Here is a 25,729-nt window from a genome sequence, read left to right as displayed (position 1 = left end):
ACATATCAGAAAGAAAACCGAAGAACTAAAACTGAAGTACAAGAAGTTATATTGGTTATTAGGTAGAAGCTCACAACTTACAATCAAAAACAAAGTATTAGTTTACAAACAAATGCTCCAACCAGTATGGTCCTATGGTCTACAGTTATGGGGCTGTACTAGTGAGAGTAACTATGCTTGCCTTCAAAGAGTCCAAAACCGAAGAACTAAAACTGAAGTACAAGAAGTTATATTGGTTATTAGGTAGAAGCTCACAACTTACAATCAAAAACAAAGTATTAGTTTACAAACAAATGCTCCAACCAGTATGGTCCTATGGTCTACAGTTATGGGGCTGTACTAATGAGAGTAACTATGCTTGCCTTCAAAGAGTCCAAAACCGAATACTAAGAAACATAGTCAACGCTCCATGGTATATCCGCAACAAAGACCTACATCGGGAACTTCGTATAGCAACAATCAAAGAAGAAATAAAGAAGATTGCCAAGGGTCACGAAAAACGACTCCACAACCATACAAACAGGGAAGTGTTAGAACTTTTAGATAATCAAAACCTAGTCCGCAGGCTCAAACGCACCAAACCTTTTGAACTTGTGTGATAGTGATAAATCTATAAAAATGTCAGTGTCAGTTTAAATTCGGACAGTGAACCTAGCCACAATAGTGATGTGTGCAACAATAATTTTTAAATTCTAAGGTGAACCGTTGGGAATACCTAGGACAGTACAGTAGTAGATTAAGTTAAATGTAAAATGCTGGTTAGTCTTAAGATTAGGTGCATTGTTAATTTAATAAATAATAAAAAAAAAAACCGGTGGTCCAAGGTACAATAAACTGTAGTGTAGGAAACAAAGGTTGAACCTTGCAAAATGGACACAAGTCCGGTTTTATTTTTTTTCTGGTATATCAAGGGGTGCCTATTATAAGACTAACTTTTTCTGAAAAAATTTCGCCCCGGAACCTCCCTTTTCACCCCTTTAAAGGGGACAATTTGTGGTTTTTGCGGAACGTAGCCCTTCCTGTAACTTTTACAAAAAATTTCTTTTATAGAAATATGAAGAGGACTATATTTTCTACGATTTATTTCCAACACCATCTCTCTATCATCCACCGTTTAGCGGGGGTGGTGCCCTAAAGTTGACAAGTTTTTAAAAAAGATGTTTTTAAAAAATATATATTTTTCCCTAACTGTAACGGAAATTAAGAAGAAATCCTGCGGCAATTATTCACAAATAATTGACTGATTTTTTGGTATAGGTTTTACTTAAGGGTAATTGCCCTTTTTTTAATTACAGGGTGTTACATTTTAAAAAAACCTCTTTTTATACCATCTGAACCGTTTATGCTAGAGTAAAAAGACTTTCAGAGATTACCCATGTACTGGTGCTATTTACAAATTTGTATAATGCACCCCCATTTTTCCCCGGAACCACCCCAAAATAAAGAAGAATTAATAAATAAATTGATTTTCTTGGAATCCTTCACACACAATGCCCTTTATTAATATGCTTCATACATCATTTTGTGGACGTTATTATTACCCATGCATGGACACCAAAAGCAATTTCCTAGTGCAACCCCTGAAGCAAAAAAAAATAAATAAAATGGGGGGTTGAAAATTTTTTTTTGTTTTTTGCTTTTTGATCCATATGGGCATATGCTTCATCAATAGTGCTTTTCAAAAATATATATGGTTATTGCAACATCTCTGCGAAAACCACCCCTATCCTTGAAAATATACTGCAGAAACTACCCCTATCCCTTGGCGAGCATGTTTTTACGATTTTCTCATTACCTATGTATTCTTTTTAAACAAAACTTATACAAGGTTAAAGACCACTATTTACTCTAAAAATTATGTCGTATTCATTTTTTCGTATAAGCAACCGTTACGGCACAGTGGCGCCGTAAACCTCATATATGCTTTGGCGGGCTCCAGTTTTTATTTTTTTTTCGTCATCTGTTCGTTTTATTGATAAAGTACTTATGCAAAATAAAACAACACAGTGTAACCTACAAATTATGACTTATGCACATTTTACATTCTTTGCTCCCCAAAGCCACAGTGGTGGCCCAAAATAAATTTTTGCATATTTTCGCCACCTACATGCATTTTATTGCATTAATGCTACCTTAACAGCACAATATTTACCCTTAGGTGGTCGCTACGCAGTGGCGGATCCAGGGAGGGGTGATGAGGGTGATCACCTCCCCCCCTCTCAAACCAAGTGATATTATATTCAAAGATTATAAAAATATTCATTTATTTTTATAAAAATTTAACCAATTGGCACCCCCCTCTTAACGATGCTGGATCCGCCACTGTCGCTAAAGCGTAAAAAGTCATTCTTATAAAAATAATATTAATATAATATAAGTATTTCTATAAAAATAAATGAATATTTTTATAATCTGCAAATATAATATCACTTGGTTTGAGAGGGGTGGGAGTGATCGCCCCCATCACCCCTCCCTGGATCCGCCACTGCTTAGCGACCACTTAGGGGTAAATATTGTGCTATTAAGGTAGCATTAACGCAATAAAATGCGTGTAGGTGGCGAAAATATGAAAAAATTTATTTTGGGCCACCACTGTAGCCTTGGGGAGCAAAGAATGTAAAATGTGCATAGGTCATGATTTGTAGGTTACACTGTGTTGTTTTATTTTACATAAGTACTTTATCAATAAAACAAACAGATGACGAAAAAATAAACAAAAACTGGAGCCCGTCAAAGCATATATGAGGTTTACGGCGCCACTGTGCCGTAACGGTTGCTTAAACGAAAAAAATGAATAGGACCTAATTTTTAGAGTAAATAGTGGTCTTTAACCTTGTATAAGTTTTGTTTAAAAAGAAATGAATAGGTAATGAGAAAATCGTAAAAACATGCTGGATAAGGTATAGGGGTAGTTTCTGCACTATATTTTCAAGTATAGGGGTAGTTTGCGCAGGGATGTTGCAATAACCATATATATTTTTGAAAAGCACTATTAATGAAGCATATGCCCATATGGATCAAAAAGCAAAAAACAAAAAAAAATTTTCAACCCCCCATTTTATTTATTGTTTTTGGCTACAGGGGTTGCACTAGGAAATCGCTTTTAGTGTCCATGCATGGGCAATAATAACTTGCATAAAATGATATATGAAGCATATTAATGAAGGGCATTGTGTGTGAAGGATTTCAAGAAAATCACTTTATTTATTAATTCTTCTTTTTTTTGGGGGGTTCCGGGGAAAAAGTGGGGGTGCATTATACAAATTTGTAAATAACACCAGTACATGGGTAATCGCTGAAAGTCTTTTTACTCTAGCATAAACGGTTCAGATGGTATAAAAAGGGGTTTTTTAAAATGTAACACCCTGTAATTAAAAAAAGGGCAATTACCCTTAAGTAAAACCTATACCAAAAAATCAATCATCTATTTGTGAATAATCTCCGCAGCATTTCTTTTTAATTTCCGTTACAGTTAGGGAAAAATATATATTTTTTAAAAACATCTTTTTTAAAAACTTGTCAACTTTGGGGCGCCACCCTTGCTAAACGGTGGATGATAGAGAGATGCTGTTGGAAATAAATCGTAGAAAATATAGTTCTCTTCATGTTTCTATAAAAGAAATTTTTTGTAAAAGGTACAGGAAGGGCTACGTTCTGCAAAAACCATAAATTACCCCCTTTAAAGGGGTGAAAAGGGGGGTTCCGGGGCGAAATTTTTTCAGAAAAAGTTAGTCTTATAATAAGCACCCCTTGATATGCCAGAAAAAAAATAAAACCGGACTTGTGTCCATTTTGCAAGGTTCAACCTCTGTTTCCTACACTACTGATCATGAATAAGTCTAATAATTTTTATGTCTTTAGCCTTGTTAAATATTATTGAGTTTATGATGAAAAGAAATAGTTTATACTATTTACAGATTGCAGTTGAAGCTGTGGGAAATATAAGAACTGTGGCAGGTCTTGTCGCGGAGGATAAGTTTCAAAAAAGTTATATTACTGAATTGAAACCCCACTACAAAGCAGCGTTAGCAGCAGTGCATTGGAGAGGACTAGTTTTTGGACTGTCACGGAGTCTTGGATATTTTGCTTATGCTGCTGCCATGTACTATGGCGGTTTTCTTATACGAGATGGACTATATTATGATAAAGTATTTAAGTAAGTTTTAAACTTTTAATAAAATGTTATCTTTGTTATCTGTTTGGGTAATAAAATGTTATGAAAATTTTTTCTCTTCAGTCCTTCCCCTCCGGGGGCAGTATAGTGGTCATCGTGATGTCGTCTATTGTCCGTCTCCAGCTAGCTAGGAAGGCAGCAGGCCTAAGAATATTAGGACCTGGTGATCTTTTTGGCTGGTCAACTGCAACAATCGTGGAAATTGTCAAATGTCACTCCCACACGTAAACCGTGAAAAGATGGGAAGAAGGGTCAGGATGTAGACTTACCAAGGTAACACTAAGGAACCTTGGGAAGTCAGCATCAGAAAAGTACTTGAGAATGACCAGGAAAACCCTACGCTTGACAGTTGGTTTTTTAACTGGCCATTGTCAACTAAGAAAACATCTTCACACACTGGGGCTAGTAGACACACCTCTATGCAGGAGGTATGAACGAGATGACGAAACTGTCGAGCATGTCCTATGTGAATGTCCGGAGTTATCGTCAATACGAGAGTATGCGTTCGGCGAGCCTTAGCCTACATCTGCCGACATAGGGGAGATGTCACCTGGTGATTTATCCGCCTTCCTGGAAATGGCAGGATGGATAATGAACTTTTTTTTGGGAGGTGAGAATCTTCAAAAGACCCTCTGGGAAGGTGTCCCAGGTGTGTCGGATTCAGTCCGGCACGCTTCACCGCGGGCCGAGGCGGCCTACCGACTAAACTCACTCCCTCTTTCTCCAGCCGATGGGTCTGGAACCGCACTTAGCGTGCATATCTGACCCGCCGACCTTACTCTTAACTCCCCTCCGGCACTCTTCGCGTGCATTCCATGAGTTTGGCGGCCTCCTAGCCTCCTCCCCGCAAGAGCCTCACGCCAGACCGGCCGGTGAAGCGACCGTCCAGCGCAACCCTCCCGCGGGTAGGGCGACCATGGATAATGAACTAAGGATGACAACCCCCTGGGAGGATGCACAATGGGTCAATTGTGGCCTAAGTGCTGTGGGACTTAACTCACCCTCCCTACTTTACAGATACGGATGTCCGTCTCCAAAGATTTCTGTCTTTGGTCATTTTTTTATAATTCATGATGGGTTTTTGCATATTCCTGTAATTTCATCGATCCATCTTGTTGAGGTTCTTCCTCGTGATCTTCGGTATTCTACTTTTCCTTGGATATTTCCATGTTTACTGTGTCAGCTCTCAAAGTATTCTAATTGTTGGAGATGGACTTGAAGATGCTGTAGAGCCGTTTGCTGATCTTTAGCTCATTTAACATTGAATTATCTGTCTGCAGGTGGTCGTGGTGCCAAACTTAGATCGAAATCCAGTCTGCCCCTTGGATTGGTACATGTCTAGTTTTTTTATTCAATCTCGTTGTTATAATTCTTGTAAAGAGTTTGTACATATGGCTTAATAAGCTAATGGGTCTATAATTTTCTAGGTCAGTTTAAACTGCTATTTTATGTAGCAGAATCTTTACAGTCTTATTCCATTTAGATGTTATCGACTTTTATCGTAAGGATAAATTAAAAAGTTCTAGTATTTTGAGGATCAGAGTCTCGCCCCCGTTCTTGACAGATTCGATAACTAATCCATCATCTCCCTGTGATTTATTGTCTATCATCTTATGCACTGCTTGTCTGATTTCCGTAAGTGTTATGTTATTGTCTGGTCCTAGTTCAGAACCTTGATTTAATAAATATGATTATTTCAATTGCCTTTTTCATTTTTTTTTCCGAGTTGCATCTACTACTATGAAATCTTCCTCAGTTTGAAATCTTCCTAGTTCTTGATAGAAATCTTCCTCAGTTTCTCCATAGAAAACAGCTCAGTCCTGTTGGTTATTATTTCTCCATGTTTGTTTTTTACCTTGATTTTGAGTCCTTCTAATTTTTAATTTTCTTTAAAATACCTTCAAGTTTTATTTGCCTGTACCGTTTGTTGGATTTTCTCGTTAGTAAACTTCTCCAAGAAAGCATTTAAATCGGACAACAGGTTTAGGTAATCTGAGACATCAAAATGGGTCATTTTGATGTTTCGAATTTCCTAAACCTGTTGTCCGATTTAAGTGATTTTTTTAAATCTGTTATAGCATTATTCTTTAACAAAATCGCTGTAATAATATTTTTGCTTGACAGGTAAATTTTCATTGTATACCGGATGTATCAATCAAACTGTGGTTTTTTCTCAAAGTTGGCGTCACCCTATGGAATATTCTAGCATTTAAAAAATATGTACTGAAATTAAAACCCAACCTCGCAAATGCTTCGTTTTCGAGATAGGGTGTGTTGAGTTTTTTTTTACAAACTGACGATTTATTTATTTTTCTAAAACCGGGTGAGATATGCAAATGCCATTTGGTGGGTTTTAAGAGATAGTTATTGTTCGTTTTTTGACATAGAATTAAGAATTTTATGTTTACCATTGGCGCACATAAGGGTCATATTACCCGTATGTGCACCAATGGTGAATTTGAAGTTCCTAATTGTATATCAAAAATGCGCAATCACTACTTCTTAAAACTCACTAAATTTCATTTGCATATCTTAACCTGTTTTAGAGCAATAAATAGCTCGTCAGTTTGTAAGAAAAATTTCAACACCCCCTATCTCGGAAACGAAGCATTTGCGTGACATACGTTTAAAAAGCAAACTGTCTTTATTTTTTCATGCAGAATTACCCCTTCTTAAAGTTTGTCATACTTATTTAAAAACACTCTGTATTGACGAAAAACAAGGCTGGTTGTTAAAGCACCTAACTTTTTTATTATCCAACATACATGAATGAATCAAAAAACAGAATGTTAAGAAAATCTGAAACTATAGTTGGATTTTAATTTCAGTATTTTTTAAATGCTAGAATATTCCACAGGATGACGCGAACTTTGAGAAAAAATCACAGTTTGATAGGTACACCCGGTACACAATGACAATTTATCTGTCTAGCAAAAATATTATTACAGCTATGAGCTATATTTTTAAAGAATAATACTATAAGATGTTAAAAATATCGATCAAATCGGACAATAAGTTTATGAAATTCGAGACATCAAAGATGACCAATTTTTAAGGTGGTTCGTTAATTTCTTAGCGAAGTGTATATTTTCTAACATCCTTTCTAATTGCTTTGTGTACTACTTCTTGATTAATTTACCTCATTTCTTCTTTACTTGTGTTTATATTCTCTTTTATATTTTTCCTCTGTTTCCTTAGGGTATGTTTCACTGTTGAGTTTCTTTTCATTCTATATTTTTAGAAATTTTTTCTTTTGGATTTTTCAGATGGCTTGAGTAATGCATTCATTGATAACATTTATATGTAAATCTTCAGTAGGAAGTATCCTTGTATTAGATTTTAATTTCGTCTCAACATCTTGATAGCGGAAAATTGGGCCGCATATGATATGCCTCCCGAAAAATGTTTTCTTACCTGTCGCTAAAATGGTCACATACGAATTGCCTCCCAAGCTTTAAATATCTTTATGTGAACGTGCGACGTTGCCACATCTTCGTCTCTTTGTAAATTTTTGGCAAAATTGGTATTTTGTTATTTATTTTATTTTCATCCTTTAAGGCGGGTTGACATTACTAGTGAATAACGAACGTGGCTCACGCTTACGTATTTTGCCCGTGCTATTGTTAGATATTTTATTATCTATTTTCAAACTCGAGCAGTACATTTGTATCTATGCATTGCATTTATGCAAATGTACTGCTCGAGTTTGAAAATAGATAATTAAATATCTAACAATAGCACGGGCAAAATACGTAAGCGTGAGCCACGTTCGTTATTCACTAGTAATGTCAACCCGCCTTTATGTATTAAACATTATTGACACTTGGCGGTATTTACAAATTTCATCTAACTTATACATATGTAATTAGTTTTATAACCATTATAAATTTTATAATAACCATTATTTTTTGTTATTAATAATTTAACAAAAAATACAAAAACATAATAAGTATTTTATAGATTTATTAATAACATCACAAAAAACTTATTTGGAAAATATAACAAAATGTGTATAGAAATATAAAATTACAAAATATTTTTTCTAAATTTATATGATACTACTTTGACAAATTCTAATCTATTTATGTATTTTACATTCTCTTAATTCTAAAATTTTTTCATTTAGAAAATTTTTTTTTGCTGTACTTTCCGCAACAATTTTTTTGGTGTCGAAATATAATTCATTTTAATGTAGGTATTTATTTGAAATTCTAAAATTATATCAATAAAATTATTAATGTTAGGATGAGGGCAGTAGAAAGAAGAATTAGACGTGGAATGAAAACTTTCGCATGTTTGTGATTCTTTGTAAGGATGAAGAGTGTTCAGCCCAAACTTTATCCCTTTTTCACATCCCTGGGTTTTCACAAATGCTTTGGAGGTTTTTTTAGTTCATGTCCACCGTTTTACTGTATCGTTGGCCAACATTTTTTGAAAACCGAATGTAAAACCATCAATTGATAGTAAAGGTTTGCCCTTTTGACTGACACTTATCGTTGATTCCATTATTTCGGATGTTATGACTTAAACACAATTTGGTCTTCAAATCGACGAACTGACAAGCTTGAAATAGACAAACTGACTGATGAAGGAACAAATAAACTTTCACGTATTTATTCAACATTTAGCCCATTAACACATTTTACAAAAGATAATATAAACAAACAAAAAGATTAAGGTAAAAGTGCCTATCCATGGAATCGTTAAGAAGAGATTAGAATCGGAATTGGAATTACCCAGAGAATATGAACAAACAGAAAGATTAAGGTAAAAGTATGTTTGTTCAACAGTAAATGGTTGAATTCAATTAGTGCGGTCGTAAATATTATTAAATTTATCTGACCTGGCCCATTGTTAAGACCCACCCGGAGCGATAAGCCACCGAGGTAGACAGAGTTGGTCTTTTGCAATTAACACTGACTAGACGGTACTCCCATAATAAAGCCTGAAATAAATTTTACCTGAAACCGGGCCTTTTATACTATTATCGGTTAATTAAGGATGTTTATAGTGGTAACTAATTGAACTCAACCATTTACTGTTAAAAATACCTATTTATGGAATATGTATGTAATTTATGGAATACCTATTTATACCTATTTAGGGAATTATAAAATGGAATTATAAATATGGAAGAGCTTAGAATCGGAATTGGAATTACCCAGAAAAGCTAGATATTAGATTGTCGGGTAACAACTTTATTTTCTAAAAAGGAATATGTCGTACTGTGAAATATTTATGTGAAACAAATTTTATGTACACTGCATGAAGAATTAGAAAAATCAAAATAGATAGATCATCATCATCATTATTGGCTCGACAGCCCTTTCTGGGTCTTGGCCTGTCCCAGGATTCTTCTGCACTCTGATCTGTTTCGTGCTTTTTTTCTCCAGTTTTTTATTTTTAAGGTTTTTATATAATTTTCTATTTGTTCTAAATATCTCAGCTTCGGTCTTCCTCTTGTTCTTTTTCCTACTGGCATCTGTTTGAATATTTTGTTTGGTATTTCGCCTTCTTCCATTCTTTCTACATGTCCCATCCAACGCAGCCGTCCTATTTTAATGAATGTTATGATATCCGCATCCTGGTATATTTCGTATAATTCAAAGCTGTACCTACTTCGCCAAATTCCATTTTCTTTTGTGCCCTTATATATTATGTGTCGCAAGATTTTTCTTTCAAAGGTGGCTAGCAATGTTTCCTCTCTTTTAGTGAGTGTCCAGGTTTCGGAGCCGTATGTGAGTACCGGTCTTATTAAGGTTTTGTATATTTGGCATTTTGTTTTCCTTGCGACGTTGTCTGATCTTAGTTGCCGAATTAAGCCATGGTAACTTTTATTGGCAATAAATATTCGCCTCTTCACTTCCTCTGCTACGTTATTATCAGATGTGACTAGGGATCCCAAGTATGTAAAGTTTTTTACCCCCTCAATGTTTTATTCTCCTATTGTTATATTTTGTGGCTGCCTTATTTCTGTGTTTTACTTACCTGCATATATTTTGTTTTGTTCTGGTTGATTTTAAGGCCACTATTTTGTGCAGCTCGTTCTATTTGATAGATACTACCTATTTAAATTATGATTTGACAACATTTTGTCATTAAAAAGAGATAAATAGACAAAATATAAGCCTAAATGATTAACGAAACGGAGGCATTTCGATTGGACATAGGAGGCATTTCATGTATGAAAATATTTACCTGAAAAAGTGGGAGGCATTTCGATAACGCCGGAAAATTGAAGTACCTACCTAAATGAAAAATGTTAAAAACATAAGTTAATTATTTTTAGGGTTGCTCAAGCACAATTGATGGGAACCATTTCAATTGCTAATTCTCTAGCATTTACGCCTAATTTAAACAGAGGTATAAGTGCTGCGAAGAGGATAAAGAGTTTCCTATCCAGAATCCCCCTTATCAGAGATGGTCCAAGTTCAAAACCAATGAACCAGGTGAGTAATTAGTAACAATTTAATTTATTTATAAAAGTACTACCGAAAATATCCTCTTCGGAATAGAAATATTGTATTTACTGATTAGTTTTTATAACAAAGCTATCACAATTAGCACGTGTTGCAATTGTTGCACATGTTGTAGGTTATTGAACATATGCATAAATGCATAGTAAGTCATGCAAATTTCGAGAAAGATATATACATTGATCACAAAATTCACAGGTTTTAATATACTTATATCTAGAAAAATTTAGAGAACATTGAGGAAGAAGCCAAGAAACTAAGAAACAATCCAATTATAAAACTTTCTAAGACAACACCAAACCTACTCTATAATAGAAGGAACTATGTATGTGCAAGAAGAAGAAGAAATATGTTTCTGGTTGCTGTTGCGGGAAATTTGAGACCCGTACTCCGTGAGGAGATTAAAGACGAGATATATTTATTATATGATACAGAAATACCACTATATTCAGTAAAAACGATTGAGAATAACATAGTGCTGAGAAAGGTCTGAAGAAAAACTCGCAACCTATAAAATATAAAATAGACATTAGACAAGGAGGTTCGCTAAACCCATTACTATTTAATCTAATAATGTATGAAATTATAAAAAAGTCCTAAAGATGACCTAAAAAGGTTAATGAAACTATGAAAATGTACTTACAAAAACCTATGAAAATCGTGCAAGCCATTTCTGCGTTCCATATATAAAACTGTAACGGGTAGTTCTTTCAGTAGTCAATGTGGTGAGACCGCTCCCGTCTGAAAAAATTTCTGATTCGGTTTCTTTGTGGATTCCTATTCAAAAATGTCCCCTTTAACAAATCTGAAGGGTGCCGGGCGGAATTTTTGGGCAGAAATTGTTTAAACAATTTTTTTAAACAAATACAAAAGATCACGTTTTTTTGCTCCGGAACATATATTTTTAATTTTTTTGGATCATTCTAAACAGGAAAGGTATCGTGTAAATTTTCTCAAAAATTGATAGTTTTTGAGTTATAGGCGATTTAAAATCTGAAAAATGTGAAAATACGCATTTTCGAGGCTTAAAAACTCATATTTAAGTTAGTATTTTTGAGGTTGCCACATACTTAAATTGAAGTTTAAACATTCAGCTTCAAGATTCTGAAGAGTCATCGCGTCTATGTAACCTTAATTTAAACCGTTGGTTTTTTAATAGTTAAATATGAATGTCCATCTAATTTTTCTGCCGGGCGGCGCGCTCTATTTCAAAAACCTCCTATTATCCCCCGAAAATATTTTTCCTAGATTCATTGGGACATTCTAAATAAAATAAGTTTCTTGACATTTTTCTCGTTTGTTAATAGTTTTAAAGTTATAAGCGATTTAATATCCGAAAATGCGCTTTTTTGGTATTTTTCGGATTTTAAATCGCTTTTCGCGGATTTTTAGATCGCTAACTTTAAAACAACTATTATTTTTTGAGAAAAACGTCAAGAAACTTATTTTATTTAGAATATCCCAAAGAATCTAGAAAAAATATTTTTCGCAGGAAAATAGGAGATTTTTTAATAAAGCGCGCCGCACCGGCAAAAAAATCGGATAAACACGCATATTTAACAATTTAAAAGCAACAGTATAAATTTAGGTTAGACGCGATCACTCATCGGAATCTTGAAGCTGAATGTTTAGTCTTCGATTTAAGTATTGGCAACCTTAAAAATACTAATTTAAATATGAGATTTTAAGCTTCGAAAATGCGTATTCTCGCATTTTTCAGATTTTAAATCGCCTATAACGCGTAAACTACCCGTTTTTGAGAAAAATTACAAGATACCTTTCTTGTTTAGAATGACCCAAAAAACCTAAAAATAAACCTAAAAATTGTTTAAACAATTTCTGCCCAAAAATTCCGCCCGGAACCCTTCAGATTTGTTTAAAGGGGACATTTTTGAATAGGAATCCACAAAGAAACCGAATCAGAAATTTTTTCAGATGGGAGCGGTCTCACCACATGGACTACAGGGCAACAGATTCAGTAAAACACAGGTTAAAAAAAAAATAAATGTATCCTTATTATTAATATAAAAAGTAAAATTCAAATGATAAAATAAAACAATATCCCAGCTTCTCTCAAAATTGTATTTACTACTATAAAAAAAAATGCAATTAATGTAATACAAGAAGCAATTCCGCACAGACTCACACTTCATTATACTTCAATTCAGTGTAACCACGTATACTCTCACAATAAAAATATCAATAACTATACAGATATTCATACAACTCCGGATCGGAGATGGCAGCAACCGTTCACTACACGGTTACACGGATTTTGTTTAATTGCGAGCGAAGCATCTCTTCACTACAGGGCTCCTTCGCCCAGATTGGCTTACCAGTTCAGTACACTAGTTAGCCAGGGAGCCTAGAGCTTAACGCCGCAAGACTGACTGTTCTTCCTCGGCTCTCTTTTTAAATACCGTTTCGGCGGCCCCTCACCTGGTAGTGGAGGGAATCTAGTGTGAGTGCATTGGAATTTATGCCCACTCGGTACCTTGCCGGTGATCCGTGGAGAGGACCATCGTTACAAAACACACTCTGTATTATTGATTACATTACAAATTTTGTTTATTTTCAGGTAGACGGTAATATAGGTTATTCAAACGTAGAGTTTTTCTATCCCACAAGAAAAAATATTCAAGTACTCCGTGGTCTGACTATCAATATTCCAAAAGGAAGTACTGTAGCACTTGTTGGTGAAAGTGGATGTGGAAAATCCACTATTATACAACTGATAGAACGATTCTACGATCCATCTTCTGGAGATATTAATTTAGATGAACAAAATATTAAACATATAACTTTAAGTTCGTTAAGATCTCATTTAGGAATAGTGCCACAAGAACCAAATCTTTTTAATAAGTCTATTGCTGAGAACATTGCCTACGGAGACAACTCTAGAAATGTTCCCATTGATGAAATTATTCAGGCTGCAAAGAACGCAAACATTCATAATTTTATAGTTGGATTACCCAATGTAAGTAAATCCTCTCACCACTGAATTCATTTTTACATGTAAGAGATTGAAACTGTTTACTTTTTGCTAGTTTTGTTTCCCCTCGTCTAGTTAACCAATATTTCGTTTACCAAAATCTACTACTATCGAACAATAGACTGTCTGTCGTCTGTTGATACAATGTTGTCGAACAATGAACAATAGTATAACAAGTGTTTTTAGTTGACATAGTTATACACACAAGCTATGCGTCATACTCGAAAACAGTTCTTAAAGTACGTAAGTACTGACTAGGCAGTGTTTTTCAATCTTACTCGGGGGGTCGTCGACTGAAAGAAAAAGTTGAGGTTCTTAAAACACAATTTTAGTGGGAAGGATGTGCTTGTTTGTTTTTCAAAAGTTTATCAAATTGTGGTGCTATTTTTGAAAGGTTACTAATCAAATAATTTTCTAATTGCAGTCTATTTTTCTTTTTGTCAGTCATCAACAAAATGTCAGTTCACACAGGTATGAAGTGGCGAATTGCACTAATAATTTAAGAGCTTCCCTTGTAGCCCAGTCGGGATACCATTTGACCTTGCATTAGGAGCTGCAAATCTTTAGGGGGGTCAATAGTAGTATAAATTTAAAATCTCGACTGAATTTGACCGTTGCGTTAGCCGCCATCTTGATTTTAAACGAGAACCGTTTTTGCTCAATATCTCCGCCATTTTCAACTTTTCGAAAAAAAATATATAAACTGAAATTGTTGAAAATGAGATTTTCTATAATTTCGTTTATTATAATTTTTTTCGTGCGGTCCATATTTTCCGAGTTATGGGGACAGTTAAAGCATAATTATTGATTTATTGAATTATCTCGTTTATTATTACTTTTACAACAAATTTTAACCTATACAAAAATGAAGAGAATTAAATTTTGTACAATTTTGATCTCTTTCCTTTTTTTGATAAAATCAATATTTAAGGTAGTACGTATGCGGTAAAGGCGCGAGCGTAAGACCCGATTGATTTTAAAGCAATGGTTTTTGTTCAATATCTTCCCCATTTTCAACTTTTCGACAAAAAGTGTAAGGACTGAAATTGTTGTTCTGAAGCTATTTTCTTGTGGCATTTTTATAATCAAGTATATTCAAATGGGAAATAAGCCACAATTTTACCTAAAAATGATTTTATTAACGTTTCGACGTCCAAGTCGGGTGTCGTTGTCAAAATACAAAATAATTCTAAATAAATAAAAATGTTGTTGCTTAGTAAAAAATTCTTCTAATAATTTATTTAATCTGACTCATTTATATCGGCAATTCAGACACGTATTATACATTTTAAAGTAGACGACTTAAAAATGATATTGCCAGTATTGATGAGTTGCGTTCCTGGGACGACTTTACTAAAAGATAGTTCATTCGATTACATGAAATCAATCCCAACTCAAGAATATCCGCCACAAAAAATTATAGCATGTGATCCGTCTTTAAAAAGACAACCAAATGCAACGGTGGCACTGAAATTCTCGCGTTAGAGATTCCATAGTAAATCACGAGGGAAAACCAGGAAAAACCTCGTGATACTATCCCGACATCGTAAGTATTTGGGTTTACATTTAGTTTACTCTCAAAACTAATACCAAATTCTGACTTGATATTTTAAATTTTAAATATGTACTAACTCGATATGTTACTGATTTACTAATTGTGGTATTTTCTTTCTATTGACTTCCTCCTTTAATATGGGTAACCACATCCTACTGCATTCTACCGAGGAATTTGCGACACAATTGGTTTCATTTAGCATAATTAGAGCCGCTTCTTTGATTTTTCTCTTTTTACTATCTGCTTCTTTTAGGACTATACTTGAATCTCTCCACTGAACTCTATGTTCATTATCCCATGCGTGTTGACATATTTGAGATCTATCAAATTCTCTATTTTTTATATAAAACTGATGTTCATTTACTCTAACGTCTAATGGTCTTGACGTTTCACCTATATAAAATTGTTCGCATTCACAAGGTATTTTATAAATACAATTCTTTGTTCTTTCTTGTTCACTGTTGTAAACTTTATTGTCTCTTCTTGATCGTTTATAATAAATTATGAAATTATGCTAAATGAAACCAATTGTGTCGCAAATTCCTCGGTAGAATGCAGTAGGATGTGGTTACCCATATTAAAGGAGGAAGTCAATAGAAAGAAAATACCACAATTAGTAAATCAGTAACATATCGAGTTAGTACATATTTAAAATTTAAAATATCAAGTCAGAATTTGGTATTAGTTTTGAGAGTAAACTAAATGTAAACCCAAATACTTACGATGTCGGGATAGTATCACGAGGTTTTTCCTGGTTTTCCCTCGTGATTTACTATGGAATCTCTAACGCGAGAATTTCAGTGCCACCGTTGCATTTGGTTGTCTTTTTAAAGACGGATCACATGCTATAATTTTTTGTGGCGGATATTCTTGAGTTGGGATTGATTTCATGTAATCGAATGAACTATCTTTTAGTAAAGTCGTCCCAGGAACGCAACTCATCCATATTGGCAATATCATTTTTAAGTCGTCTACTTTAAAATGTATAATACGTGTCTGAATTGCCGATATAAATGAGTCAGATTAAATAAATTATTAGAAGAATTTTTTACTAAACAACATTTTTATTTATTTAGTATTATTTTGTATTTTGACAACGACACCCGACTTGGGCGTCGAAACGTTAATAAAATCATTTTTAGGTAAAATTGTGGCTTATTTCCCATTTGAATATACTTGACTGAAATTGTTGCAATTACGATTTACTACAATTTTTCGAGAGAACCAGTGGCGGGTCTAAGAGGGGGGAATGGGAAAATTCCCCCCAACAGGGTCCAAAATTTAAAAAAAAATTGTTGGAACATCACGATATATTAGCTGACATAAAACTTAAAATATCGAGAGACAAATTCAACCAATAAAACCCGCTAGTTAATAAAATTAAGTGAACTTAATGTATATAATGTCTTTTTATGCCTTTTATATACTTAGTTTGGTTGATGTTTCACTGGAAGTTTCAAAAATTGTATAAAATATAATTCTCTTTATTTTTGTTTATGTACAATTATGTCGTAAAGTTAATAATAAATGAGACAATTCAATAATTATGCTTCCCCTCCGCTTCCACTATTATCCTATTTAACTCGGAGGATATTGATCGCATAAAAAATTGTGGAAAAAAATTGTAGGAAATTGCGTTTCCAACAATTTTAGTTCCTACCGTTTTTGTCGAAAAGTTGAAAATGGCGGAGATATTAAGCAACAACGGTTCTCCTTTAAAATCAATATGGCGGCTAATGCAAGCGCGGAATTCAGTCAAGATTTTAAATTTACACTACTATTGATCTTCCCTAAAGGATAGAATTATAACATTTAAAAAAGATTCAATTCAGTAATTATGCTCCCACCACCACTTTTTACTATTTTCCCACTTAACTCGGAAGATATCAACCGCATGAAAAAAATTTTTAAAAAGAAATTGTAGGAAATCATATTTGGAACCATTTAAGTTGAAAATGGCGTAGATATTGAACAAAAACAATTGCTACAAAATCAATTAGGTTTTACGCTCGGGCCATTATCGCATACATACTACCTTAAATATTAACTTTAACAAAAAAATGAAAGAAACTGTGTAGAATTCAATTCTCTCTATTTTTGTATAGGAACATTTTTGTCGTAAAACTAACAATAAACGAGATAATTCAATAATTATGCTCTATTTATATATAACTGTCACTATTTTCCGCTATAAATCGGAAAATATCGATGGCACGAAAAAATTGTACAAATAGAAATGATAGAAAATTACATTTTCAACAATTTTGGTTGTTATACTTTTTGTCGAAAAGTTGAAAATGGCGGAGATATTAAGCAAAAAGGTTCTCGTTTAAAATCAAGATGGCGGCCACCGCAATGGCGGAATTCAGTCGAGATTTTAAATTGACCCCCCCTAAAGATTAAAAAAATAAAATAAAAATGTATACCATTTTTATTCAGTTGCAATGCGAAGGCAAAACAATCTTACTTTTCAATCAGAATACGGAGTGCAATCCAGTCCCTTGAATCGCGATTTTCGGCTCTTATTGGAGCCTCATCGGAAAGAACGTAGGCACTGTTCTCCATATTTTAGCTGATTCGCATCGAGAGCTTTTCCCACCCATAGCAACCGAAGTGATGATAGTAGGTGGCTAGCGCCATCTGGCATTGAAAGACGAAGTAGTTTTCAATCCTAATAGTAAATTATTAATATTGAAAATTTTAAAAATATTACTAAAAGATTTTTAAATTGAAAACTTATTGGTACACTTTCCTGGTGACACCTCCAAGACTTCTACAATTTGCAAGTCAAATGGATGCTGCAGTGAAGACGAGAGGGAAGGAATTCTACACTATGCAATTCACATCCCCCGTCTGCAGCTGGTAAAGATCCAACGGAAAAATGCACCTAGTTGCTCTACGGAGTAATACGACTATAAAATAAAAATGTATACCATTTTTATTCAGTTGCAATGCGAAGGCAAAACAATCTTACTTTTCAATCAGAATACGGAGTGCAGTCCAGTCCATTGAATCGCGATTTTCGGCTCTTATTGGAGCCTCATCGGAAAGAACGTAGGCACTGTTCTCCATATTTTAACTGATTCGCATCGAGAGCTTTTCCCACCCATCGCAACCGAAGTGATGATAGTAGGTGGCTAGCGCCATCTGGCATATTTTAACTGATTCGCATCGAGAGCTTTTCCCACCCATCGCAACCGAAGTTATGATAGTAGGTGGCTAGCGCCATCTGGCATTTAAAGACGAAGTAGTTTTCAATCCTTCGTCTTTCAATGCCAGATGGCGCTAGCCACCTACTATCATCACTTCGGTTGCGATGGGTGGGAAAAGCTCTCGATGCGAATCAGTTAAAATATGGAGAACAGTGCCTACGTTCTTTCCGATGAGGCTCCAATAAGAGCCGAAAATCGCGATTCAAGGGACTGGACTGCACTCCGTATTCTGATTGAAAAGTAAGATTGTTTTGCCTTCGCATTGCAACTGAATAAAAATGGTATACATTTTTATTTTATAGTCGTATTACTCCGTAGAGTAACTAGGTGCATTTTTCCGTTGGAACTTTACCAGCTGCAGACGGGGGATGTGAATTGCATAGTGTAGAATTCCTTCCCTCTCGTCTTCACTGCAGCATCCATTTGACTTGCAAATTGTAGAAGTCTTGAAGGTGTCACCAGGAAAGTGTACCAATAAGTTTTCAATTTAAAAATCTTTTAGTAATATTTTTAATATTTTCAATATTAATAATTGACTATTAGGATTGAAAACTACTTCGTCTCTAAAAAAATAAAATTTGGGGCAGCTCCTAATGCAAGGTTAGGCCTGCTATTCGTCTAACCCGACTGGACTATTGTCAGTTCTGGATATTGGTGTTTTATTTTTATCCAAAATAAAATTCCATTTTAACCATGCCATCAGTAGCTAAATCTAGAAGATCAACATTATTTCATTTTTTTTGTTGACATCAGTCAGATCTATTGATGTATCCAACAAAGGGTTTAGAATCTATCTACGCCTATTGTCAGCTTCAGAATGCAACTCTGGAAAGTATGTCAAAAGTTGCTCTTGTAAAGTATGCAAGCTCTGTATAATGCAAGGAATGTGAGCCTATACTGCAAAACTTTGGTCTGTTGCATTATCTTCATCAATCTTCTGAACACATGGAAAAGACTCAAACATTTTGTTTTGCAGAGAGGTTGGGGAAAAACGAAGTTTTACGTGAAATCCTTTTACTTTACCTTTAGCTGTTAAAATATTCCCTTCTCTTCCTTGAAGGTTGTTGTTCAAATTGTTAAGGTGCAGTGGCGTGCTGGCCATATAAATGAATCGGTGCAATCACCGAGAGGCCGCGGCCTCTTGAGGCCGGTCAAAAAGTCTTGATTATAAATAATGAATAAAAAATTCGGACGATAGAAGGTAACATGAGGATGGGAGGCCGCTTTCCTATAAAATCACCAGGCCGTTTGAAAAGTTCCAGCACGCCACTGTTAAGGTGGCTAAAAAGATCTGCCAAAATGCTAATTTCAAGAGCTAATAGGGTCAGAAAAACCATAAGCATATTTAGATTTTGCATCTTGTGAGAACATTAACAATTCAGTTCTCAGTTCCAGAACTCTTGTCGACAACTTTCTTTTGGATAGCCAACTGACCTCTGTGTGATAAAGGAGATTTTGATGAAGCGAGTCCATATCTTCACAAACGATTCTGAATAGCCGGGTTTGCAAAGCTTTACCTTTTAGCATTTACAATTTTTATTACCTCCTTGAGCACGTTATTTATATCAGAAGGACCTTAGAGCCTGTCGATGAAGAAAACAGTGTGTCCAGGATATGTTTGGCATTATCAATTTTATTTTGCAATGAGTCCGCTATTTTTGTCATTCATAGCTTTAACGCTATCGCTACAAATACCGATATATTTTTCCCAATCAATATTCTAGTTGCAAGTGCTTTCTAAAAACATATCGTACAAACACTGGTCAGTAGTGTTTGTAGGAAGTGCTTTGCAAAATAAGATTAAAGCAAGAATCATATTATCATCCTCTCACCGTTCCGGCAAGTATAGTTTCGTTTCCGAAAAATATTGACTTTAATGGTTTTAAATATGAACAATTCATACTGTCCAGAGCGTATGGTATCAGACAACTCTTTGTAAAATCAGGTTTTTTGGAGACTACGCTACGTGCCGGAACGGTGAGGGCATGATAATATGATTCTTGCTTTATTCCATGATATTGTCATCTGCTTAAAAGCGCACAAATACTGTAAACTGTGCAGTCGGAAACACCTAGAGATTCGTCAAACTGCAAAGCAAAATATTGGCTGTTCTTTAATTTTCGGCCCGCGTGAATAAAAGATAAATGTACCAAAATACCAATTTTTAATTAAATTATTTAATAAAATAAAAATGTATACCATTTTTTAATTAAATTATTTCTTTGGCTTTCTATGACACCGGGGGGTCGCCAGAATATTTCAACCTGTAAAGGGGTCGCAAAATCAAAAAGATTGAAAAACACTGGACTATAGCATTCTCTTCCGAACGAACCAAACGAACCGAACGAGCCCAGCGCGCACAGACAAGCAAATGCTCAGGGTATTCAAATTATTCATTCTATTCGTCGCGTTTCCAAGTTCTGCTCATTTTATTTCAGTGTTTGTCCGACCATAGAAGCAGAGAATCTGGTTATAGCTGCTGGAACTGCTTTTCCTATTCAATTTATTACAAATAGAAAGAGATTAAAAAAAAAACAAAAAAAAAAGAGATTGGATAAGGGGGTTGTTTTTAAGTCGTAACAAAACAACTTTGTTGGGAGATATAGACTGTTTTCTATTTTAAAAACTTCACTTGAATGTCTGACAAGACTTTGAAAAATTAATATGTCTAGTAGGTCTTACAGTTGCAAGAAAAGATACAATGTTTCGAAAAGCTACTCTTCAAAATCGCTTACTTTGCGGTTTTTTAGCGACAGGAGACTCATACCTATACGAGTTTACAACATTTATTTAAAAGTTCTAAAAAACGTATTGGTGTCATCGTTATAGGCAACATGTTAAGCAATTCAAGAACTGAGGGATGAAATAAGGGTAAAGCTATTGTCTTGTATCCGTCGATATCGAATCCGTCGAAGTATTCGGCAATCTATCAATCGTTTTCTTTGCTTCTTCGGGGACATCCTACTTCTTAAGCTATCAATATCCGTGTATCATTTTTTTTTATTTTATTATACTGTCCATGCTTTGAATTCAACACAGGAGACCGTTCAGATAAATCAATCAGATCTAAATATTTTTCTCTGTCCCATTCCATTCTTTAAAGTCCAGAACGAATCAAAGTTCTTTTTTAATTAAATTACTTTCTAAAAACTTTCTAAAATGGAATGAAATTGAAAAAAAGATTTAAAAAAGCTACTATTGGTTGTCATGGGCGAATTATAGTGGATATGGAGAGAAATAAGTGTTTTAACAACTCACTCTAGATATCTACTTGTTGCACGGAACTTAAGACCACACAAGACCACAAGACTTCTTGGATAAATTTAATAATAAAAATAGTGGGTTTCGTGCAAAGTACTTAACGATTAATTACCAGTTACAAGGAATGCCTCTTCTGATTTCAGTAGAAGGACGTGAGCTGTGTAGTAAGAGTTTTATGGTCGAATATTATGACAACTTCTGCTTCCACAATGTATCATTGAATATAAGCGAACTTATATGGAATTATTTGATATTTTTTTAAGCGAATTAAAACTAAATTAAATTTTCTTCCATTGCACTTATCCAGAGCCTAACTACAGGTTATAGAACCAAATAAACATACCTGCGAGCTATTAAAGTTCGTAAATTATAGTAAAGACTTTTTTTCGATCATAAAGCCTTCCCAGAACTTGCCACTTCCTCTTTTATACTTGTGAACAGATCTGGCAGTTTCCGTTCCTGCTTGTCTTCCTCGCCCTCTAAGTACACGAATTCGTTGATCATCTATTTTTACATAAATGCTGCTTTCGTTTGAAAATAGCACACTTTGCCAATTTCCAATGTTCCAGTTTTGCTATTGAAGACACCAATTTACGTGATCAATCTTGTGCTGTCTGGATAATTCGGGATCCTGTAACTGCCTCCTGCTATATAGCCTCTGGGCACACGAACTCTTCTTTTAATCGTTTCAACTGAAATACTTACACCTATAGCTTCCAAAAGCTGCAGGTTCCAAATACATTGTGATTCCATAAAAGTTGGGTTGTGTATATCATCATAAGTGAGTTTATTGTGATGTTTTAAGATTGTTTAATTGATTTACGCATTAAAAGGAAACTTAATTGGTATAAAATATAATAATAAAATATTTTTTAGGGGTACGATACAGAATTAGGAGAAAAAGCAACTCAATTATCGGGTGGACAAAAGCAAAGGATTGCGATTGCTCGTGCTTTGGTACAAAATCCGAAGATTTTACTCTTAGATGAAGCTACATCTGCTTTAGACACAGAAAGTGAAAAGGTTTGTAAATTAAACATTTTTTTCACGTTTTATATTTGTCTTTGATGATTAGTCGTTTGCTTTATGGTGTGTAGAGGGGTCAGGCCCGGCCCTAGGGATTTTGCCGCCCTGGGCAAGATCGGCGACTGCCGCCCTGGGCAAGATCGGCGACTGCCGCCCTCCCCCTCCCCCCACCCCCTTGGTAGACCCATGACTGATCACCTTCCTTCAGCGATCGCCAACTTAAACCGCGATTGTCTTTTTATTGATGTGTGCTTTGTGCAAAATTATTTAATACACCATTTTCCACTTTATTTGAACGATACACATTTAAAAACACATTTAAATTTTCAATTATTTCATGAAATTTTACTACATTACTCATTACTATATTTGCACATTCATTGCTCATGACTCAGATCCGAGTCGAGGTTGTAGGTACCTAATCTAAAATTTTATTTTTGATTTGGTCATGGAATAGCTGAATAATTTCGTTTTGAATACGTTATTCCAACTAGTGATGCTGCTTGTTACTACCATTCGTTGTTCTCCTAATGCTCTCTTGTAAAACAGAATCACATTTTCCACAGAGCTCAACAAACTTTAAAAAATTACCATTGTTGTGATGAAAAAGTTTATCAGAATCGCCCCTCAATGGAAGACACACATGTGCTAACAACTGTATTATTGATGTAAGTCCTTCTATTACATTTTTCCAATGACGAGCTTCTGAATTTAGAACTTCCTGGATTTCTTCGTCTATGGTTTTGCCCGATTCTAGACTAATTGCTAGTTCTACCCACTGTCGCTGTGACTGTAGATGAGCAGAAGACTTAGCATGGCTGGACAAAGCTTCAGCTATACGTTTCCAATTATTATTATATCCATTTTCAGTAAATTTAATTTTGACATTGAAAAATATTTTACACAAAAAACAATACACAGAATTGTTTGTGTTAGAATAAATTAACCACTTTCAAGAGTTTCACCATTGCACATTTTGTAATTGTAGTATTTAGTTGTAAATCTACGATCTAAAAAATTATCTTTCGGGTACAACCAAACCTCTGCCATGGATAATTTTGGCTGGGGGCCTATTGTTACCAAAGTTGTTCTAACAAAATCATTAATTTTATTTTGCCCTTTTACTGGATCATAATCAATAACAACATTGTTACCTGTGACAGTAGTAGTGTCATCAGTAGCTGACGTAGATGCTCATGATTGTCCTAGGTGACTGTCGTTGGGTTGAGTTGGACTGGGAGGGGGCGGCAGTAGACTTAAATGCAGATGATAGGCCTAGGTCAGTGTGTAACGGTTATAAAAATTTACCTAGGGAAATTTTAAGCCTTTTTGTTTCCATGTCATTATCTGCTCTCTTTTCCTGTACTGACTACCAGAAAGACGTTTTTTATCATCCATTATTGCAACTTACACAATTATTTTTAATAACACCAAATACTTAAGAGTATCTTGGCACACACCGGTACGGAAACTACCATATATACAACAATTGATATAAATTGATTTAAAAACTAAACACAGTAAAATACCTACAAGCCTATACAATTAAACGAAATAAAAGCACACAATAAAATTGTTAACGGTAAAAACATCTATAATCTATGGAGACTTGTTAACAGATATCAGTTATCAGTCGGTGCTACTGCACCTGAACCATAAAAACAATCCTGGGAGGAAAGGGTGGGGACCGGTAGTTCTGATCCCTCTATTCTTATGCGATGAAGAAGAAGGCGGTGTTGTGGATTTCCCGTCGAATGAGTCTTGGAATTGTTATTGTTTCACTTATTTAATTCTCGTTTTTACAGTTATATTTTTGCCGCTCGTGTTCATAATATTGATTTTTTATAATATTAAAAACCTAATTTATTATTTCTTCAATTTCAAAAATTTGCTGTCCTCTAAAATTTGCCGCCCCTAAATTTGCCGCCCTAGGCAGCTGCCCAGTTCGCCCACCCCTGGGGCCGGGCCTGAGAGGGGTAGTGAAACGCTATATCTATATAATGCCGAATGCCGCATTGTCATGCCATGTTGTTTATTTATTAAACAAACTATTGTAGAAGAGACAATTTTCTACAAAACGTATTAAACAGAAAGACAACGTAAATACTAATTTCTGATTTTTTAACAAATATACTAATAGAGTTGTACAATTGATCCACATGACTTCTTAACTTCTTTCAGGTAGTACAAGCAGCTCTCGATGAAGCTAAGAAGGGAAGAACATGCATCACAATAGCACACAGACTGACGACCATTCAAGATGCAGATATAATATACGTTATCGATAAAGGAATCGTTGTTGAATCGGGAACCCACAGAGAGTTATTAAATAAAAATGGTTTTTATTATAAATTGTATACTCAAAAACATTAGGATATTAAATGAGATAAAGTTCATTAGCGATACTAGGATTATTTTAAAGATAGAAATCACAAAGCAGAGAGCTACATCAGGTTACTTTAAAGCAGATATCGATAGCAGCCCTCGAACCATTTATGAAACTGAATTTCGTTTGTGGTTCCCTTTGTACAGACTCATGATTTTTGTATTTTAATAAAATACATTTAGTTGTTGTCAAATATTTTTATTTATAATTGTAGCATATACTTTTCATATTGCTATGGCAATAATAATAAACATACTGATACTCAATGAGATATAACTCTGCAGAAATGCCGACAGAATGACCGAAGCTGAGTTTATTGCACATCCATTAAAACCAGGAGCCAAGACATGCGAAGGATACCGCACTATAAGCATCATAAGTCATCTCCTAAAATTGTTCCTAAAGATAATTCATAAGAGAATTTACACGCTTTGTTCTCAGTACAATCTTATTCCAGTTATCCCGAGACGTCAATTGTGACGTATACGCATATCTGGTTGATAACGAAATAACGTTTGATCGAGTACAGCACGCCAAGATAATGGAACCACTAAAAAAAGCAGGAATCAACAACCAAGATCTGAAAATATTATTAGAATCCTTTTTTCCTTCTGGAAGCCGTCCGTGCATGCACCCCGATCGCACTG

At 34.7% G+C, this 25,729-nt stretch overlaps 1 protein-coding gene across 4 annotated transcripts in view; it reads left to right on the top strand.

Moving 5' to 3' along the window:
* Window positions 1-25,269, top strand: part of LOC126889940 (ATP-dependent translocase ABCB1-like) — a 111,384-nt gene extending 86,115 nt beyond the window's left edge. For 3 of the 4 annotated variants that reach the window (XM_050658688.1, XM_050658687.1, XM_050658689.1), the window contains 5 exons: window positions 3,918-4,156; window positions 10,464-10,623; window positions 13,229-13,627; window positions 22,547-22,693; window positions 24,878-25,269. In XM_050658688.1, the coding sequence (XP_050514645.1) occupies window positions 3,918-4,156; window positions 10,464-10,623; window positions 13,229-13,627; window positions 22,547-22,693; window positions 24,878-25,069 (1,137 nt within the window). In that variant the 3' untranslated portion in view covers window positions 25,070-25,269. The remainder of the gene's footprint in view (window positions 1-3,917; window positions 4,157-10,463; window positions 10,624-13,228; window positions 13,628-22,546; window positions 22,694-24,877) is intronic. The other variant, XM_050658690.1, reaches the window with a different exon arrangement.
* Window positions 25,270-25,729: the final 460 nt, after the last annotated feature.

This window comes from Diabrotica virgifera, chromosome 8 (assembly GCF_917563875.1).
Source record: "Diabrotica virgifera virgifera chromosome 8, PGI_DIABVI_V3a".
Classification (NCBI taxonomy): Eukaryota; Metazoa; Arthropoda; class Insecta; order Coleoptera; family Chrysomelidae; genus Diabrotica; species Diabrotica virgifera.
This window is presented reverse-complemented; position numbering and strand designations above follow the sequence as displayed.